Source organism: Eptesicus fuscus, chromosome 14 (genome assembly GCF_027574615.1).
Source record: "Eptesicus fuscus isolate TK198812 chromosome 14, DD_ASM_mEF_20220401, whole genome shotgun sequence".
NCBI classification, from domain to species: Eukaryota; Metazoa; Chordata; class Mammalia; order Chiroptera; family Vespertilionidae; genus Eptesicus; species Eptesicus fuscus.
In genome coordinates this window covers 39,020,103-39,038,591 of record NC_072486.1, presented here as the reverse complement: position 1 = coordinate 39,038,591, position 18,489 = coordinate 39,020,103, and the positions used below count along the sequence as shown (strand labels likewise).

General features: G+C 40.1%; 1 protein-coding gene across 1 annotated transcript in view; it reads left to right on the top strand.

Annotated features, from left to right (window-relative positions):
* Positions 1 to 18,489, top strand: part of FBXL13 (F-box and leucine rich repeat protein 13) — a 152,803-nt gene that overhangs the window by 11,063 nt on the left and 123,251 nt on the right. The window contains 4 exon segments of the mRNA XM_008151323.3: positions 1,927 to 1,994; positions 2,888 to 3,042; positions 4,681 to 4,790; positions 7,645 to 7,812. Of these exon segments, the coding sequence (XP_008149545.3) occupies positions 1,927 to 1,994; positions 2,888 to 3,042; positions 4,681 to 4,790; positions 7,645 to 7,812 (501 nt within the window).

Sequence of the window (18,489 nt, the reverse complement as noted above, 5' to 3'; positions counted from 1 at the left end):
CCCAGTGATGCCACTTCTAGGAATATATCCTAAGAGACCCAAAAAATCAATCAGAAAGAATGTATGCACCCCTATGTTCATAGCAGCGCAATTTACAAATAGCTAAGATCTGGAAACAGCCCAAGTGCCCATCAGTAGATGAGTGGATAAAAAAGCTGTGGTACATTTACACCATGGAATACTAGACAGCAGTAAAAAAAGAAGGATCTCTTACCCTTTGAGACAGCATGGAGGGACCTGGAGAGTATCATGCTAAGTGAAATAAGTCAGTCAGAGAAAGACAAGTATCACATATCTCACTCATATGTGGAATCTAATGAAAAAAATAAACTGATGAACAAAATAGATCCAGAGATATAGAAGCATGGAACAGACTGAGGAATCTCAGAGGGAAGGTGGAGGTGGGTGGATGGGTGGGAAGAGATCAACCAAAGAACTTGTATGCATATATGCATAACCCATGGACACAGACAATAGGTTGTAAAGGCCTGGGGCAAGAAGGAGATGGGGGCGGGCTAGAAGGAGTCAATGGGGGAAAATGAGGACACATGTAATACTTTCAACAATAAAGATTTAATTTTAAGAAAAAGTAATTTGGCACTAGCTGGTTTGGCTCCATGCCTCAGTTTGGTACTGTGGACTGAAGGATCCCAGGTTTGATTCTGGTCAAGGGCACATGCCTGGGCTGTGGGCTCGATCCCCAGTGGAGAGCGTGCAGGAGGCAGCTGATCAGTGATTCTCTGCCATCAATGATGTTTCTCTCTCTTTCTCCAGCTCCCTTCCTCTCTGAAATCAATACAAACATATTTTAAAAAAAGAGTAATTTGTATATAATCCCTATCAAAAATGAGGATTTCCAAATGGCACTGAACATGAAGCAGACTATCAGGGGGCCCGAGGGTCTTCGTTGTATCCCTGAAATAAATTCATGAATAACATTTCTTTGTTGTATCTATTAACAAAGATTTATAGCAATGTGCAAAGGCGAAAAGAGGGTTGCCTTAGAGAAATAGAATTCAGAATTCTGGGAAGTTGGAATAGATGTGAACCAAACATCTCTACACCAAATAGATACGACCACATGTTTGTGTATTTGTATGATAAAGAGGGTGGCAATAACACCAGAGAAAACATACAGCATTAAGCACTTTACAGTAGCCATGTACATATAATAAATATGTCAATGTATTAAAGAATGGACAGGAGGTACAGATGATTTCAATAATCCTTAGCCTTACCCACATATTAATGTGTATTATTATGAATAGTTGCAAGTGATAAATTTGCATCTTTTTCAGTATTTCCTCAGTGTAGACTTTTAATATACATGGGTTTCTATTTCTGCTTGGGAATTGAGGAATTTCTGTATGCCTTTTTTTTAAAAAAAGAAAAATCTCATTTTATACTCCCGAGAAGGCAAAATCACCCAGTTTAATAGTGACAGAGTGACCAGCAGATTCACAGCTTTATAATCCTGACAATATAGCTGCTAATAATAATGCCATAGTGCTTACCTTAAATGCTTTAAAGTAAGTGCAATATAATGGGAAATTTCAAAGCTGTGACTTTATCTTTAAAAAAGTGGAAAGAGATCAACCAATGAACTTATATGCATCAATGCATAACCCGTTGACACAAAGGGGTGGTGAGGGCCTTGGGGTGGGGGTGGGAGCGGGTTGGAAGAGGTAAATGTGTGAAAAGGAGGACCTATGTAATACTTTCAAAAATAAAGTAAAAAATAAAAGGTAATAGGCATATACAATAAAATTCCAAAATATATAAATGGCAAATAGTTCTTCCAGTTGGTTCCTGTCTCCCTGCTGGGTTATGCTCCCCAGATGCAACCATTGGTCTCATTCTCCTGTGGACCTCCCAGAGGTGGCCTGCGTTTATTTCTAATGTTTGCTATTTATTTATTTACTTTAGATGACTCCAGACTTGATGATAAAAGCATGCACTTTTTACACTGGACATTTAGTAAAGAGCCACTTTAGGTACGAATGTGAGTTTTTATATGCTATTTATTCCTCTTGGTGTTCTTATTCTTGATAGTCTCCATATGGTGTGCTGATTTTATCTATAGTTATAGTTACTTAAAATATGTTCTTTATTTCTTCAAGGTATCACTTTGTCTTTTTTATCTAGAATAATAAAAGCATAATATGCTAATTAGACAGGACGTCCTTCTGGATGACCTTCCGGATGAAGCCGGGGCTGCGAGGGCCGAGGCAGAGGTGGCCGCTGTGGTGGCAGGGGCCTAGCCCCTTGTAAGAATTTCGTGCACCGGGCCTCTAGTTTTTAAGTAGAACTCCAAAATTGAAAATAGAGGTCCATAATTCTCTTATCTGGAACCCTTGGAGCCAGATGTGTTTTGGAATTTAGGTTCCTTTAAGAGAAAATTTAAAAAGGTAATCTCTGTATAGACCGTGTTTATTATGTAACATTTTAGTGGTATCTGGGGCAGCACATTGGAACAAAACATATTTGAATATATTAGTATTTCTACAGTCAGATAGATATATACTCTAATTATGTGAAAAGAAGGAAGACTTTGACCAGCCATGTGTCAGATGCAGAGAGATTTTGATGCAAAATTACCTTAGGCCAGGTCTAGTTTTGCCTCTATATAAGTTATGAAAAAAGCTTTTGAATTTAAGAATTTTCTGGGCTTCAGAAATATAGACAAGGAGAGTGCAAGCTCAAAGAAAATGCAAGGACTGCCTAGAAATAAAGCAATAAAAATAATTTATTTCTGTGCTGTGGTTTTTGAGGAGGTATTACTTTTTCTCCCTCTCAGTTTATTTAGTAATGTATTGCCATTAAAATATTATTTTATTTAGTAATGTATTGCCATTAAAATATTATTTTCTCTATTTTCTGCCTGTAGCAGTTGGAAAGACATAGCAATTCCTCAAATAAAGGAAGAAGACATTCTAGCTAAAAAAATGGAAATAGCAATTAAATATGACAATTTAAGACTTCAAAAATACACATTTTATCACTGGCACTCTTATGTGAAAAGTATAAAAGAACAACTTAAAGGTAAATCCTTACATGGTAGCAATTATTTTCTATATTCCTGTATTCGAAGAATAAAAAAAATAATAGTTAAGCATAATTTATACTAAGGAATTTATAATTATTATTACTTAAAAAATATATATTTTATTTTTTCCATCACCATTTATTCTCCCTGTACCCTCCTCTACCTCCTCCTACCCCGCCCCTCCACCCCAATCACCACACTGTTGTCCATGTCCACGAGTTATTTCTCTTTGTTTTTCTTTTTTGCTCAATCCCTCCACCCTGCAGCCCCCCAGAGCTGTCAGCCTGTTCTCTATCTAGGAGTCTGTCTTGATTGGTAATTTATTATTTTTATGTCTAGAGAATTGTCATGAAACACAAAGCCGATAATTTAAAGTATTTAATAAGATTAGACTCGGGCATATTGTAAATAAAATTCTGATGTATTTTTGTGATGTACACACAAATCTTATATAATAAAGAGGTAATATGCAAATTAACCCTCACATCCTCACAAGATGGCTGCCTATGACCAGCTCGGCAGGGGGGTTAGTGAGGGATGACCAAACGACTGAACAAGCAGGCTGCGTGGGGTGACCAGGCCGGCAGGGGGGTTAGTGAGGGACTACCAAATGACAGAACAGCAGGCTGCATGGGATGACCAGGCTTGTGGGGGTTGCACTTGGGGGTGACCAGGCCAGCAGGGGGGGCAGTAGGGGGCAACCAGGCTGGCAGGGGGGACAGTAAGAGGCAACCAGGCCAGTGGGGGGGGGCAGTTAGGGGCAACCAGACTGGCGGGGGGGGGCAGTTAGGAGTGACCAGGCAGGCAGGCAGGCAGGTGAGCGATTAGGAGCCAGCAGTCCAGGATTGTGAGAGGGATGTCCAACTGCCTGTTTAGGCCAGGCAGTCGGACATCCCCCGAGGGGTTCCGGATTGGAGAGGGTGAAGGCTGGGCTGAGGGGACCCCCCCACTCCCATGCATGAATTTCGTGCACAGGGCCTCTAGTATAAATATAAATAGGGACCTACTATGACCTTTCTTTACATAACAAAGAGCTGGTATATTACAGATAGGTTTCAAAATTGACTATTTTTTATAGAGAGCTCTGTATTCTTCATAGATATTGCATTTAATGGACACTTGAGGAAACCTAAAGAAAAATAATTTTCTTTTGCTTAAATCCTTTGATGGTTGTAATGAGTGGACAGTGCATGTATGTGATCTTAAGAGCAGGGATAGAGAACTATAGCCTCTTTTTAGGTTTTGTCCAGCTCTCCAGAGACTGCTTGTTTATGGCTGCTGCAAATCGCAAGAATCATTCCCTCTTGATGGCAGCTATCACAGTAGATCCTCTGAAGGTTTTAACACCAGGGGAATGGGCTCTAAAAAAGCCACTGCCCTCTGTGAGTGGTGTATTGACATTTTATTCACATCTATTACATCTTAATTTATATGGGAAAGGTGATATTTACAGTTTAATAAAGTCTCAGGAGTACTATATACTGCTGTAAAAAGTAATTAACTTCAGATGTAATTAAAACCAAACAAAAACTATTAGATACAACATTGATTCATATTATAAACATGATAGAATATTAAATATTTTTTTGGAAACAGTTTTAACTATATACAGTAATCTAATAAATTTTCTTTAGATATACTATGGCGGTTACAACAGATATTCCGCTATAACAAGTTAATAATAATGCTACATAAATGGAAAGATAGAGCAAGATATAAAAGTAAAAGGAGAGAAGAAGAGCTGGTATGGTATAGTAGAAACTTAAATTTTTTATAATCTAAATTTTGCTGTTATATTGATGTTGCCTTAGATAATAATGTTATGTGTGAAAAATACTAAAATCCTGACCATTATGTGCTTTTGATGTGGGTCTTTGTTCTTTTAACTTAATAATTTAAATTTCACTTCAGCTATCTAAAATATTTCCTAATAAATTCTGTTGTTTCATTTCAACTATAAACATCAAGAAAAATTTTTTTTAACTTTTTGTCTGAACTATTGGTAAAGATACTAAGAATTTTGTTTAAACATGTATTTAAATAGATATCTAACATGGAAGAGAAACTATTTGATATGATTATAACAGAGAAATAAATGATAAAAATGGAATAAATTAATTTTTTCTAGATAAGATTAGATTGCTACTTATACTTTTTCATCATTCAATTTAATAAATTATAATATTAAATTACTTTTAAATGGCTGAATTGCTAAGCTTAGATGATCATTCTTAACTGGACACCCATTAGCAACTAAGCAATTAAAATAGAGGACTCAAGCAAACTCCTCCAAATTTAAAAATATCTCTAGTTTGCTTAAGTTATTAATATATTATTATTTAATGTTTTAGAATATTCACAGTATTTCCTGGGGTTAGACAGAAACATGCTGGAAATGTTTGTAGTTACATTGTTTAGTAGGTAATGTTTTATTAATATTCTTTGAAATGAAAAGCAGAGAAAAAAAGAAAAGAAAAATAGGAAGGAATTAAACCTTCTGTTTTTGTGCTTGCCCCCGAGGAAGGCAGGATCAATGCCTCCCACCCCAAACTGGTTCAGATGTAGAGACTGATGATCCTGCACACTTACGGAGAGAGAGCATGAAAAGATTGAATACTCACATAACGGTGCTAGCATCTGTGGTGGGATGAGATGTCTGCAGCATAGTTCTTGCTCCCTAGAAGTTTATCACCTACTGGCATTGAATTAATTGCAGGATATCCTCTAGCATTTGCCGTTTGTGGACTACATTTTCAACCTTGCCAGTTAAAGAGTTACACCGTAGGTACCAATGTTTTAAGTATGCTCATTCAGTGTTTTCCACTACTTTGTGTCCTAAGATAGAGTTTGGACCCCAGGGCCCCTAGTCTGATCATTGCTTGTCTAACAGGGAAGTAGGTAACTGTACAAGACCAATCTGCCCCTGTCTACTCCCCTCAAACTGAACTTCCCTGAGAGCAGACAGTATTGTTCTCTTAAGCATCTCCATACACTGAGCACAATGTTTTGCACACAGTAGATATATATTACTATATAATAATGCCTATTATCCTATCTAATAAAGAGGTAATATGAAAATTGACTATCACTCCAACACACAAGATGGCTGCCCCCATGTGGTCAAAGATGGCTACCCTCATGGGGACACAAGATGGCCACCACAAGATGGCCAGCAGGGGAGGACAGTTTTGAGGGACAAGGCCTGCAAGGGAGGGCAGTTGGGGGGACCCAGGCCTGCAGGAGAAGGCAGTTTGGGGCGACCAGGCCTGCAGGGGAGGACAGCTAGGGGTTACCAGGCAGCAGGGGTGGGCAGTTAGGGGCAATCGGACCAGCAGGGGATCAGTTAGGCATGGATCAGACTGGCAGGGGAGTGGTTAGGGGTGATCAGGCAGGCAGGTAGGTGAGTGGTTGGGAGCCAGCAGTCCTCAAGGGATGTCCGACTGCCCATTTAGGCCCGATTCCACCTAAACGGGTAGTGGGATGTTTCACTACCCGTTTAGGTGGAATCGGGCCTAAATGGGCAGTCGGACATCCCTTGAGGGGTCCCAGATTGGAGAGGGTGCAGGCTGGGCTGAGTGACACTCCCCCAATGCACAAATTTCATGCACCCGGCCTCTACTATATAAAATAATAGTATTATCCTTAATGTAGATGTGGATTATAGTGTAGTTGATTCTGTGTCTAGATAAGACATTTTCTTTGAGCTGTGTGATTCCTTGCCCTCACAAGCATTCTGCATGCACCTAGGTGGAGTGAGGATGGCGGGTGAGTGCTGGGAGGAGAATAAGAAAACATTTCTGTGTGCTAGCTTTCCAACGCATGCTCTTACTTAGGCTCTGATATGTATATATATTAAAACAAAAGTGTGTGTATGTGTGTGTGAAGGGGTCAAACACTTACTTACCCTAAAGGCTTTTCTCTTTATTATCCAGTTTTCAGGACTGTTTGGAAAGTTAAAATTGGGACTTTCTGTAATGATAAGTCAGGCAAATCCCCAAATTCTTTATTTCTGACTCTCCTTTTTATTTCTGTGCTTCCTCCCTCCCCTTATGCCACAAATACAGGTCCTATTGTCATTAGAAACTTGACACTGTGGGCTTTAGCTTCCTTGTTTATAAAAGAGGATGTTGGGCCACATATTTTGGAAAAATTTTTTTTATTGATTTTAGAGAGAGAGAAAGGTAAAGGGAGAGATAGAAGCATAGATGAGAGAGAAACATCATTGATCCACTGCCTCCTGCACAGCCCCTACTGGGAGCAAGCCTGCAACCCAAGCATGTAGCCTGACCGGCAATAGAACCAGTAACCTTCTTGGTGCATGGGAGGATGCTCAACCACTGAACCACAAAGGCCGGCTGGACCACATTTTCAAGCTGGCTGTCTGTGCCAATGTTGTATGACAACTAATGGAAAAGACCTACAATTCTTTGGTGGTTCAGAGAATATTAAAAATGCTCTGGGTAATGATAATGTATGTATCTGCTGATGATAATGTTTAATAGGTCCTATCATTGTGTCAAGCTTTGTACTTTATATATATCATCTCATTTAACCCTTACAACAATTTCATGGAATTTCTAAATTGTTTTCATTGGCAGTTGTTAAAACATGAAATTCAATTGAGAAAATGGAGAAACAGGATTAAAAACAAAAGAGATGTTGAAGAAGATATCGTTTCTGTTGAAGAGAGTCAGTCTGAAGTCTCTTTTGTAGGTGAAATTACTGAATGTGACATTTCACTGTTACCAGAAAGAGTAATATTGCAGGTTTGTATGAATTTATGTCTTAACTAGTTATTTTCACAATGTTTGTTTAAAGAGTGGTTTTATGAACCTTACATGAATGATAGAAGCCATATTTTGAGGAAATATTTTTTTATAATTAGCTGTTGGCTATCTCATTTTATGGAGGCTATACATACATTTGGAAGCTATCAGATAACTATGACAATAAAAATGAAGAAATTAAAACTGTAGGAAATAAGAATGAAAGTAATGTTTTTCCTTTCTTCTTCAAACATATATTGTCATTTAAGGTGCAACAGATTTTAGATACATGGAAGTCAGCAGAGGAGGGAGCTGGGCGGCGGGGTGGTGGTGGTGGGGGGTGCATAACTGCCCACACCTCGTCTAACAGGCTTCCTCCAATCACGAGCCTTATTGTTACTGACATAGCTGATGCCACAATTGGAGGTGGAGGTGGAGAGTGTGCAGATGCAACAGGGATGGGAGCGTTCTGAGCCCATAAAGATATCAAAAAACATGATTGATTGTGGGGCTTAAAGAAATAAGGTCCTATTTGTTTTTTATAAACCAAAGTCCAGAGGAAGACAATGCAAGGCTGCCCCTCTACAATGTCAATAAAAAATGTAATTCTTCTATGTTTTTACCCCACAAACCTTAGCACCTTTTTGCTTATTGTCTCCTGGTTATAATATGGCTACTCCATTTTCAGCCTCATGTTCAGCTACCAGGTCAAAATAAGGGGAAAAGTCACAGTGGTAGAAAGCAAAAAGGTTGTCTATCTTTATTAGGAAAGTCTTCCCCAAGGCTCCACAGTCAAGACTTTCATTGATGTATTTTAGGCTGGAACTTTATCACCTGATCATGTCTAACTGCAAGATTGCTTGGCAGGAGGGTACTACGAGAGGGGTTGGATGAGTTAATCAACCAGTTGGCCTTGTTGCACCTGGATTGGAACTGCCAGTCATCAGCCAGTCTTTACTAGTAAAAGGGCATTCGTGCCCGGCTGGTGTGGTTCAGTGGTTGAGCATCGACCTATGAACCAGGAGGTCATGGTTTGATTCTTGGTCAGGGCACATGCCCAGGTTGCAGGCTCAATCTCCAGTGGGGGACGTGCAGGAGGCAGCCAATGGATGATACTCTTTCATCATTGATGTTTCTATTTCTCTCCCCCTCTCCCTTTCTCTCTGAAACTAATAAAAATATCTTAAAAAAATAAAAGGGCATTCCGCCTTGCCAGAAAAGATTTGTTGGTTGCAGTAAAAAAGCAAAAACAAAATAAACAACATCAGTAACAAAAAAATCCCACACACAACTGCAACAGATAAAAAGCAAGGAAGTATTTAAGAAGTCAGTACATAAAGGAACTTTGGTTTAATGCTCTTCCATCTCCCAATTCAAAGAGACCAAAAATGCCAACTAATAAAGATCGAAAACACTCAGAGTCAGCAAACCATCTCATAATTTGACCCAGGGTCTAACAGAGACTTGTACATAGAAACTTCAACAGTTATGACAGGCTATGAACTTGTATGTTTTCTCACAAAAGTTTTTTCAATTTGATAATATAGTGATTAAAAAACAGTCCGGACTCAGTTTCTCTGGAGCACTGGGTTCGTATCCTGCATCAGCCCTTTATTAGTAATATGACCTTGGGCAATTTCAGCCCTCTTAGCCCTTGCTTTTTTTTTTTTTTTTAAATATATTTTATTGACTTTTTACAGAGAGGAAGAGAGAGGGATAGAGAGTTAGAAACATCGATGAGAGAGAAACATCGATCAGCTGCCTCCTGCACATCCCCTACTGGGGATATGCCCGCAACCAAGGTACATGCCCTTGACCGGAATCGAACCTGGGACCCTTCAGTCCCCAGGCCGACGCTCTATCCACTGAGCCAAACCAGTTTCGGCAGCCCTTGCTTTTTAAAACATCCCCATCCTCATCTCCCTAACCAAACTCGAAACTTACGGGGAAGAGTTTACGTTGGAATAATTGAAGTTTTAGAATTCCTTTTGGAAAAACCCATTTCAGAATGTCAGAAACATATAGAATTATTGGGGATGTTGCTCGGGACAGTGAAAACCATGGCCGGTTTTTTCATTTCAAATGTTACTTTCTGATATTGTCACAGATGGGGACTAGGCCCGGAGTGGGTCTGCCCTGGGCCTGCCTGCTGTGTGTGGGTTCTTGCCTTCGTGCAGGAAAGATTTTGCAATACGAGTCCAGGTGATTCTGAGAGTATGTTTATTAAAGCTGGGGAAGGTCCTAGGGTAGAAGCAATAGGAGAGAGCCTAGGCGGTGCTCTGCTTTGGCTCCCTAGAAACATTACAGGAAAGAAGTGAGCCACACTGTTAGGTCACTGGAAACTCAGAGAAAAGGGGGGCTGTGGAGACAGGACCAGGGGGTCAGCCCAGGATGAGCTGCCACTGCCTGCTGCCCCCCTGGTTGCAAGTCTCGTGAGGATCTTTAGAGTTTAGAGGAGAGTAAAAATTTCATGCCCGACAGTTTCTAGAAGCTGGAAAAGGAAAAGAAATGGATTCTTTCTAGAGCTTCCAGAAGGAATGCAGCCCCGACATCTTGATTTTAGCCCACTGAGATCTGCTTCAGGCTTCTGACCTCCAGAACTGCAAGATCAATTTGTGTGTTTAGCTCCTAAATTTGTGGTAATTTGTTACAGCAGCGGTGAGAAAAACCGAATACAATAGGATATATTCTATATATTTCCATTTGTGACATTACTTGCCCAAACTGACATGTCGACTATGAAGTGCATTTAAAGCCTGGTTCATCTGACCCAAAAGTCTGTGCTCTTCTGTTCTGTTGCACAAGCTCTGCTCTTATTAAAGGATGACTCTGTGGCCTTTTCTCTTGGATGATTAAAAGAAAAAGGTCATGCCTGAGGTCAGGCATGGGTGTGCTCCAGAGAGAGCCTGCCCAGCATCATTTGTCTTGAGGATTTTTTCTCTCTCTTCTGGGGGCCAGAATCTTAGGGGAGGGTTTCAGCAGAACATTCATCAGCTTTCCAGGTGCATTTTAAATATGCTGTTGCATCAAAATGAGTGTATCGGGGAGTTTGGGATTATCCTCTGGTCAGCTTCACTGCTTTACTTTTATCTTGGGTCTGTCTATAATTGGTTTTTTTGGTATTTGTTCCCCTGACTTCATCCATCCTTGGGTTTAGCAGACACAAATGGCATGAATTGGGTCTCTGTTCTCTATTTCCCTGACCAGGGTGATTTAAGCTATTTAGTCTCTAGGCAGGGAGGAGAGGTATAAACCATTTGCTCTCAAGTGTCCTTGATTAGGGAAGCTAAGGCCTTGTGATTCACTAGCTGGCTGTAAACTGGTTAAATTGTTTGGCCTTAATTTTCTTGTTTCAGTTTTCTCATTCCACTTGCCCAGGAATTTTCCTAGCTTCTTATTATCCTGCTTCAATATCATGTCATGGGTTACGATCCAGCTTCCGGTCCCTTCTTCCAGCCTGGTTTCCCCCCTCCACTTCCATGTGTAATGATGTAGAGGCCCTTGGGGATAGAAGACTTGTAGAGTCTGCCAGAGTGCTCAAACAGGCGCTAGAAAAGACCCAGACTTTTGTGTTAAGTTTTTGCCTTTTTCAGGAGGGACAGCTGAGGATCTCAGAAATTAAATGACATCCCCAAAGTCACATAACCATAAAGCTGCAACCAGAACTTGGTTTCCTTACATCGTTGGCTAGAATTATAGCCTCTATATCATTTTGTTTTTCTTCTGGAGAATTCTAAGGAAATATTTCATATATATATATATATATATATATATATATACACACACACACACACACACACACACACATACATATATATTCATATACATACATATATATATTCATATACATATATACATATATATGTATATGAATATTTTGCCCTTGAGACAAAAACAATAATTAAAAAGCCATTATATATCTGTTTAATTTTACTACCCTTAAACAAATATGAGTAATTGTGTTTCTTTTTAAAATGACTAAATTTTGATATGACACTAAAGCACAGCATTATTTTTGGAGATATTCTTAAATTTTTCTCAATATAATAAATTGTTAATGTCCATTAAAAATGCATAGGTAGCTCAGCTGGTGTGGCTCAGCAGTTGAGTGTCAACCCATAAGCCAAGAAGTTGCTGGTTTGATTCCTGGTCAGGGCACATGCCTGTGTTGTGGGCTTGATTCATAGTGGGGGTGTTCAGGAGGCAGCCCATCTCTCTCTCTCTCTCTCTCTCTCTCTCTCTCTCTTCTCTCTCTCTCTCTCTCCTCCTCCTCCTTTCTCTCTGAAATAAATAAAAACATATTTTTAAAAAATGTATAGATAATAAAAGAGTGTATTTATAGAATAGTGTAAAACTAGAAATTAATGATTCTAATACTCATGTCTTGAATAGTTGACTTTGTTAAGCTTATTTATGCTATAGATTTGCAAAGTTAATTTTTAAATCAAAGTTTTAAAATGGCATTTAATGTGGTGATTTCTCTGGTCAACTGATTCTCAGGGAATTGAGAAACAAAGGTGTAAAAGCAGAAAAATAGAATGTGAGTTGGATCTAATTTTATTTAAAATTTTGGAAGTATTCATTTTGCAAATAAATGGAAATTTGTACATTTAGGTTGCCTGATGTTTTGAAGAAATAATTAAAAACAGCAATCTGGAATGGGATACAATTTGAACTTGGAAAACACATTTAAACTGTAGGCTTGCTTTTTGGTCCAGTTGCATCAACTCATGAAAACAAGTCAGGTTCTGTTTTATAATAATTTTTCTTAGTATCACTTAGTGATGAGGAAAGGCTGCTTAATTAGCAGATGGTAGGGCTCATACACTATCAGTCAAACTCAGAGCTCGTGGGAGGGTTGGCAAAGACCATTTTCCATAAAAATGCAAGTTTTGTTTTTTTTTTCGTATGTGTGTGTAATTTGGCAAGGAATACAGAGAAAAGCCTTATGTTGGTGAATTTGGAAAGTCTAAATAATGTTGTTAAGTAATGTAGGTGTCTTAAAATGTAAAATTGCTTGATTAGTTTAAAAATATAAGCAGCATCTTAGGGCTTTCATTTTAAACTACAACTTTTGTTTGTTTGTAAAAGATAGATAGCATGTGGACTTGCAAAAAGTTATAAAATCACCTTCGGATTTTATAGTGTTGATGACTCATCTTCCTTGGGAAAAAAAATTCAAAACCCTGGATAGCTATTAAAACTCAAACCATGTTGTAGGAGAAGAACCAGATGGTTCAGACCTTTTGGATTAAATTACTTAGAACCGCTAGACAAAAGAGCATTCTCAATGAGTTTTTGAATCCATGTTTTGATAACCTCAGGGGTCGGTCTGACCTCAATTCAACAAAGCAGAGAGCGGTTCCAGGTTCCACGGGTATGTACTGTGTGAGCTACAGATAGGGAAGGTTCCAAAACCACATTGCTCTATGAGGGAACTGTGTGTGTGTTGGCTTTGTCTGTGGAATGGGTGAAAAAGCAGATGAAGCAAAATATCTGAAAATTGCTTTAGTATCGGTTTATTTTTGGTAGAGGATTGCTCTGCCCATAGACCTTGCTTTCATCGTGTCAGTAATCAGGAATTCTATCTAAATTAAGTGGTTTATAAATGATCTCGCTGGAACATTTTAATGACATATAAATTGTACAAGATGCTACATTAATCTTAGCAAGAACCACCCTTGCGAAATGGTGCATCCATTTGTAGGATGAAAAACTGTATCCTAGAAAGAGGCACGTGGACATTAAGAGGGTGTCTGGGTGGCTGATTCTGTCACCAGCTGTGTGACTTCAGGCATGCTGCTTAATCTTTTTTTTTTTTTAATTTCTTTATTGATTAAGGTGTCACATATTGGTCCTCATCCCCCCATTCCCATCCCCACCCCTCCCCACGGATGCCCCCATCCCCCTATTGTCCTTAACCATTGGTTAGGCTCGTATGCATGCACACAAGTCCTTTGGTTGATCTCTCCCCACTACCCCCACCCTCCCCTACCCTCCCTCTGAGGCCCGACAGTCTGATCGATGCCTCCTTGTTTCTGGGTCTGTTCTTGTTCATCAGTCTATATTGTTCATCATTTCCCCTAGATGAGTGAGAGCATGTGTTACTAGAAATATACTTATAAGAACCGAACGTGAGACGAGCAATAATAGTTATGCTGACAGGCAAATGAATCAGTCTGTAGTAAGCTTCTTTCTGGACCAACAGTTCTTTTGAGACCCAATTTCAATGTCCACCAGTTCCTTATGTGTACATGTTAGCACTGACCCCTCAGCTCTGGATGGTGGACAAATGGTGGTAATGCAGGTCCGACTCCCTCTGGTTTGGTCTTGCCCAGATGCAGGGGCACGGCTTCACCCGGACTCAGGGGCGCGCGGCCTCACCTGGACCTGGGACCCAGCATCACCCAGGCCCCGGGGCACATGGCCTCACCCGGACCCAGGTGTGTGCGGCCTCAGCCGGTCCCGGGATCCAGCCTCACCTGGACCCAGGGGCGCGTGGCCTCTGCCGGACCCAGGACCCAGCCTCAGTGGATCCAGGGGCGCACGGCCTCACCCGGACCCGGGATCCAGCTTCACCTGGACCCAGGGGCGTGTGGCCTAACCCGGACCCGGGGCGCGTGGCCTCTCCTAGACCCAGGGGCGCACGGCCTCACCCAGACCCGGGATCCAGCTATACCTGGACCCAGGGGCGCACGGCCTCACCCGGACCTGGGAATGTTGCTTAATCTTGTTTCTAAACCATATGATTTGTAACGGGATAATGATAATATCTCTTGCATTTGCTATTGTGAGGATTAAATGAACTAATATATATGAAGCGCTTAGAACAATGCCCGGCATTTAGTAATTTCTCAGTAGAAATCACTATTGTTAGCATGTTGAATTAGATGACTGAATGATAAAGCCACTGGATGGGAAGTCATGAAGACTGGCTTTTGAATTTAGCCCTGCTGGTTTGCTGACTTCTCACAGGACATCTAACTTCTCTCAACCTCAGTTTAAAGACCTTGAAAATCCCTAGCAAAGAGAATGGACTTGTAGTTTCTTCTGTAAAATGAGAGGAGGGTGGGTTAGTTGGCCTCTATGATTACTTCTAGCTTTAAACATCTCTAAATCTTGGATGGAAACTAGTATCCCAGCAGAGGAAAATGTTAGAAGTGAATGAAAAAAATCCCAGAGGGCTTTGCTCCTATTCTTGTCCCTGCTTGTAACTCTTTTCCATCCCACCCTTTAGCTTGACTATGTCTTTCTCGTTCTTTACTGGTACATCTCAGCTTAAATGCCACCCATCAAAGTGACCTCTCTTAGCTACCCAACCTAAAATTAATACCTGCTATAATGCCTGGTTCTTTTCCTTCATAGCACTTCTCATTGTAAATAGCTATTGATTTTTAATAACACTTTTGTTTTTTTGTCTGCCCTCCTAAGTTATATGTTTTGAGATTTTAGGAATTATATTTGTTTTAATTACTTATTGATCCTTGGCATCTAAGAGATTGGCACAAGCAGGCACTCAATCAAGATTTTATTTAACCATTGTATTGGATGCCTATAATGTACAAAGCAATGTTTTAGGCATTGGGGAAATAGCAGTGGATTAGACAAATAGCCTTGTTCATATGTTAGTGTGAGAAATCAGATAGTAAATAAGTAAATAAACACACAAGAACATGTCATGCAGAATTAATGCTTTGAAGAAAATAAATCCGGTTAAAGGATGAACACCTTTACCAAAAGGAACAGCAAATACAAAGACAAAAAAAGCAAAAATAAGTGGTTCCTTGCTCAACAAAGAAATATTTTGTACTAATTAAACTTCTTGGCTATCCCACGGAAAATGTGCTTCTTATTTTTTCTTTTAATAAGATATTAATATGCTTAGTAAAAGTATTATGCAAATTAAAAGCAAACAAGTGGGACTAGATCAAACTAAAAAGTTTCTGCACAACAAAGGAAATCATAAAAAAATGAAGGGCTGCCGTAACCGGTTTGGCTCAGTGGATAGAGCATCGGCCTTCAGACTGAAAGGTCCCAGGTTTGATTCTGGTCAAGGGCATGTACCTGGGTTGCGGGCACATCCCCAGTGGGAGGTGTGCAGGAGGCAGCTGATTAATGTTTCTCTCCCATGAATGTTTCTGACTCTCTATCCCTCTCCCTTCCTCTCTGTAGAAAATCAATAAAATATATTTTAAAAAAATGAAGAGCTACCTACCAAATGGGATAAAATATTTTCAAATCATCCTACCTAATAAAATAGTAATATGCAAATTGACCACACTTTCGCTACGCCCAAGCCACACCCACCAGCCAAAGCCACACCCACTAGCCAATCAGGGCGAGTATGCAAATTACCCAACAAAGATGGCGGTTAATTTGCATACGCTGAGAGAGGGAGGAGTGAAGACTGAAGACACCTTAGAAGGAAGAGGGAGGAAAAGCGGAAAGCAAGGTGGCTGCCAGAGGGAAAGCCCGGGCGGGCGGGGCGGAGCAGGGTGGAACGGGGCGGAGCAGGGCGGGCGGCAGTGGCGAGCGGGTGCAGGCGCGGTGGCTGCAAAGGCGGCAGCAGCGGCAGCGCACGTGGCCGCAACAGCCGCTTGCAGAATTTTCCTGCAAATGGGCTACTAGTATATCTGATAAGGGGTTAATATCCAAAATATACAAAGAACTCTTACAACTCAATAGTAAAAAATCTATAACAAACCAACTTAAAAATGGGCAGAAGATCTCAATAGACATTTGTCCAAAGAAGACACACAGATCACCAACAGGCATATGAAAAGATGCTCAATACCAGTAATCAGCAGGGAAATGCAAATCAAAGCTACAATGAGATACCACCTCACACCTGTCGGAATGGATATCACCAAAAAGACAGCAAATAAGTGTTGGTGAGGATGTGAAAAAAGGGAGACCCTATGCATTATTGGTAAGAATGTAAATTGGTGTAGCCACTATGGAAAAAAGTATGGAAGTTCCTCAAAAAGTTAAAAATAGAACTATCATATGATGCAGCAATTCCACTTCTGGGTAGTCATCTGAAGGAAATTAAAACACTAACACAAAAAGATATATGCGCCCCGATGTCTACTGCAGCTACAATAGCCAAGATTTGGAAGCAACCTAAATGTCCACTGATGGATGAGATAAAGAGATGTGCTATATACACACAATGGAATATTATTCAGCCATATAAAGAATGAAATCTTGCCATTGGTGATAATATGAATGGATCTTGAGGGCATTATGTTAAATAAAATAAGTCAGACAGAGAAGGACAAATATTGTGTGATATAAACAAAAACAAAAACAAAAAACCCAACTCATAGATACACAGAGAACAGGTACGTAGTTGCTAGAGGCGGGGGTGGTTGAAATTGGTAAAGGGAGTCAAAAGTACAAACTTCTGGTTATAAAATAAATAAGTCATGGGGATGTCATATACAGCATGCTGACGATAGTTAATAATACCTTATTGTATATTGGAAAGTCGCTAAGAGAGTAGATCTTAAAAGTTCTCATCAAAAGAAAAAATACTTGCAACTATGTATGGCAATGGATGCTAACTAGACTTATTGTGGTGATCATTTTGCAATATATACAAAGATGGAATCACTATATTGTACACCATATTTAACTAATGTGATGTTAAATATCAATTATATCTCAATTTTAAAAAAGAGAGGTTGGATACAGAGGCAGTAAAGCACCGAACAGACTGTCAAATTACAGCAGGAAGGCTGGGGAGTGTTGGGGAGGGAGGGAAATAGATCAACCAAAGGACTTGTATGCATGCATATAAGCACAACCAATGGACACAAGACACTGGGAGGGGTGGGATGAGGGCATGCGACAGGGATAGGGGAGGCTGGAGGAAGGTCAATGGGGAAAAAAAGGAGATATATGTACTAATATATGTAATATTTTAAACAATAAAAAAAAAAAAAGGAGAGAGGTTGGGGTGTGCTAGACAGGGCTGTCAGGGAAGGCTTCTCTGCTGAATATTTGTTGAAAGAATTGAAAGAAAAATAAAGGCAAGAAAATGGAAGAAACATTCCAGGGCAGTTGAGCAGGTCAATTTGGCTAGAATGGGGAATTTATGTTGGGAGGACAAGATATAAAATTGGATGATGGGATGGGGCTAAATTGTTAAGGCTTTGAGTATCCACTCAGGAGTTGGGCTTCATCAAGTGGGCAGTGACATGATGGCTGACTTACAAAGATGTTTTCTTTACCCTTCACCTGTCTTCCCTCTCCTCGCCCTGCCTTGTTTGGGTTGGGGGAGGGGGGTGGAGAGGTTAGGTAAAGTCTGAAGGCAGAAGGAGTCTTTTCTAAGAAGGAGCACTTGATAACACCATGGGAATGAAAAGGAAGACTCGTGTGAGAACCAAAGCTGAATTCTGGAACCAGCAGTCTGTGGAGTGAAAGGGTGAAAGAAGAGGCCCATAGCATACATAGCATTAAGTCTGGGTGACTAGAGGGGTGGGAAACTCAGAACTAATAACGTCAGGAGCAGAGCCAGCTTCTTTATTGATCTTAAATGCATGACTCACACCACTCACCACTTACTCCTGACTCATGTGTCCTGTCTTGCCAAGTGTTTTTCTTTCCATACCATACAATGTTCCATGGAAATGGTTGGTTGAACCTCATTCAATTTAGCAGTTGACCATCTGT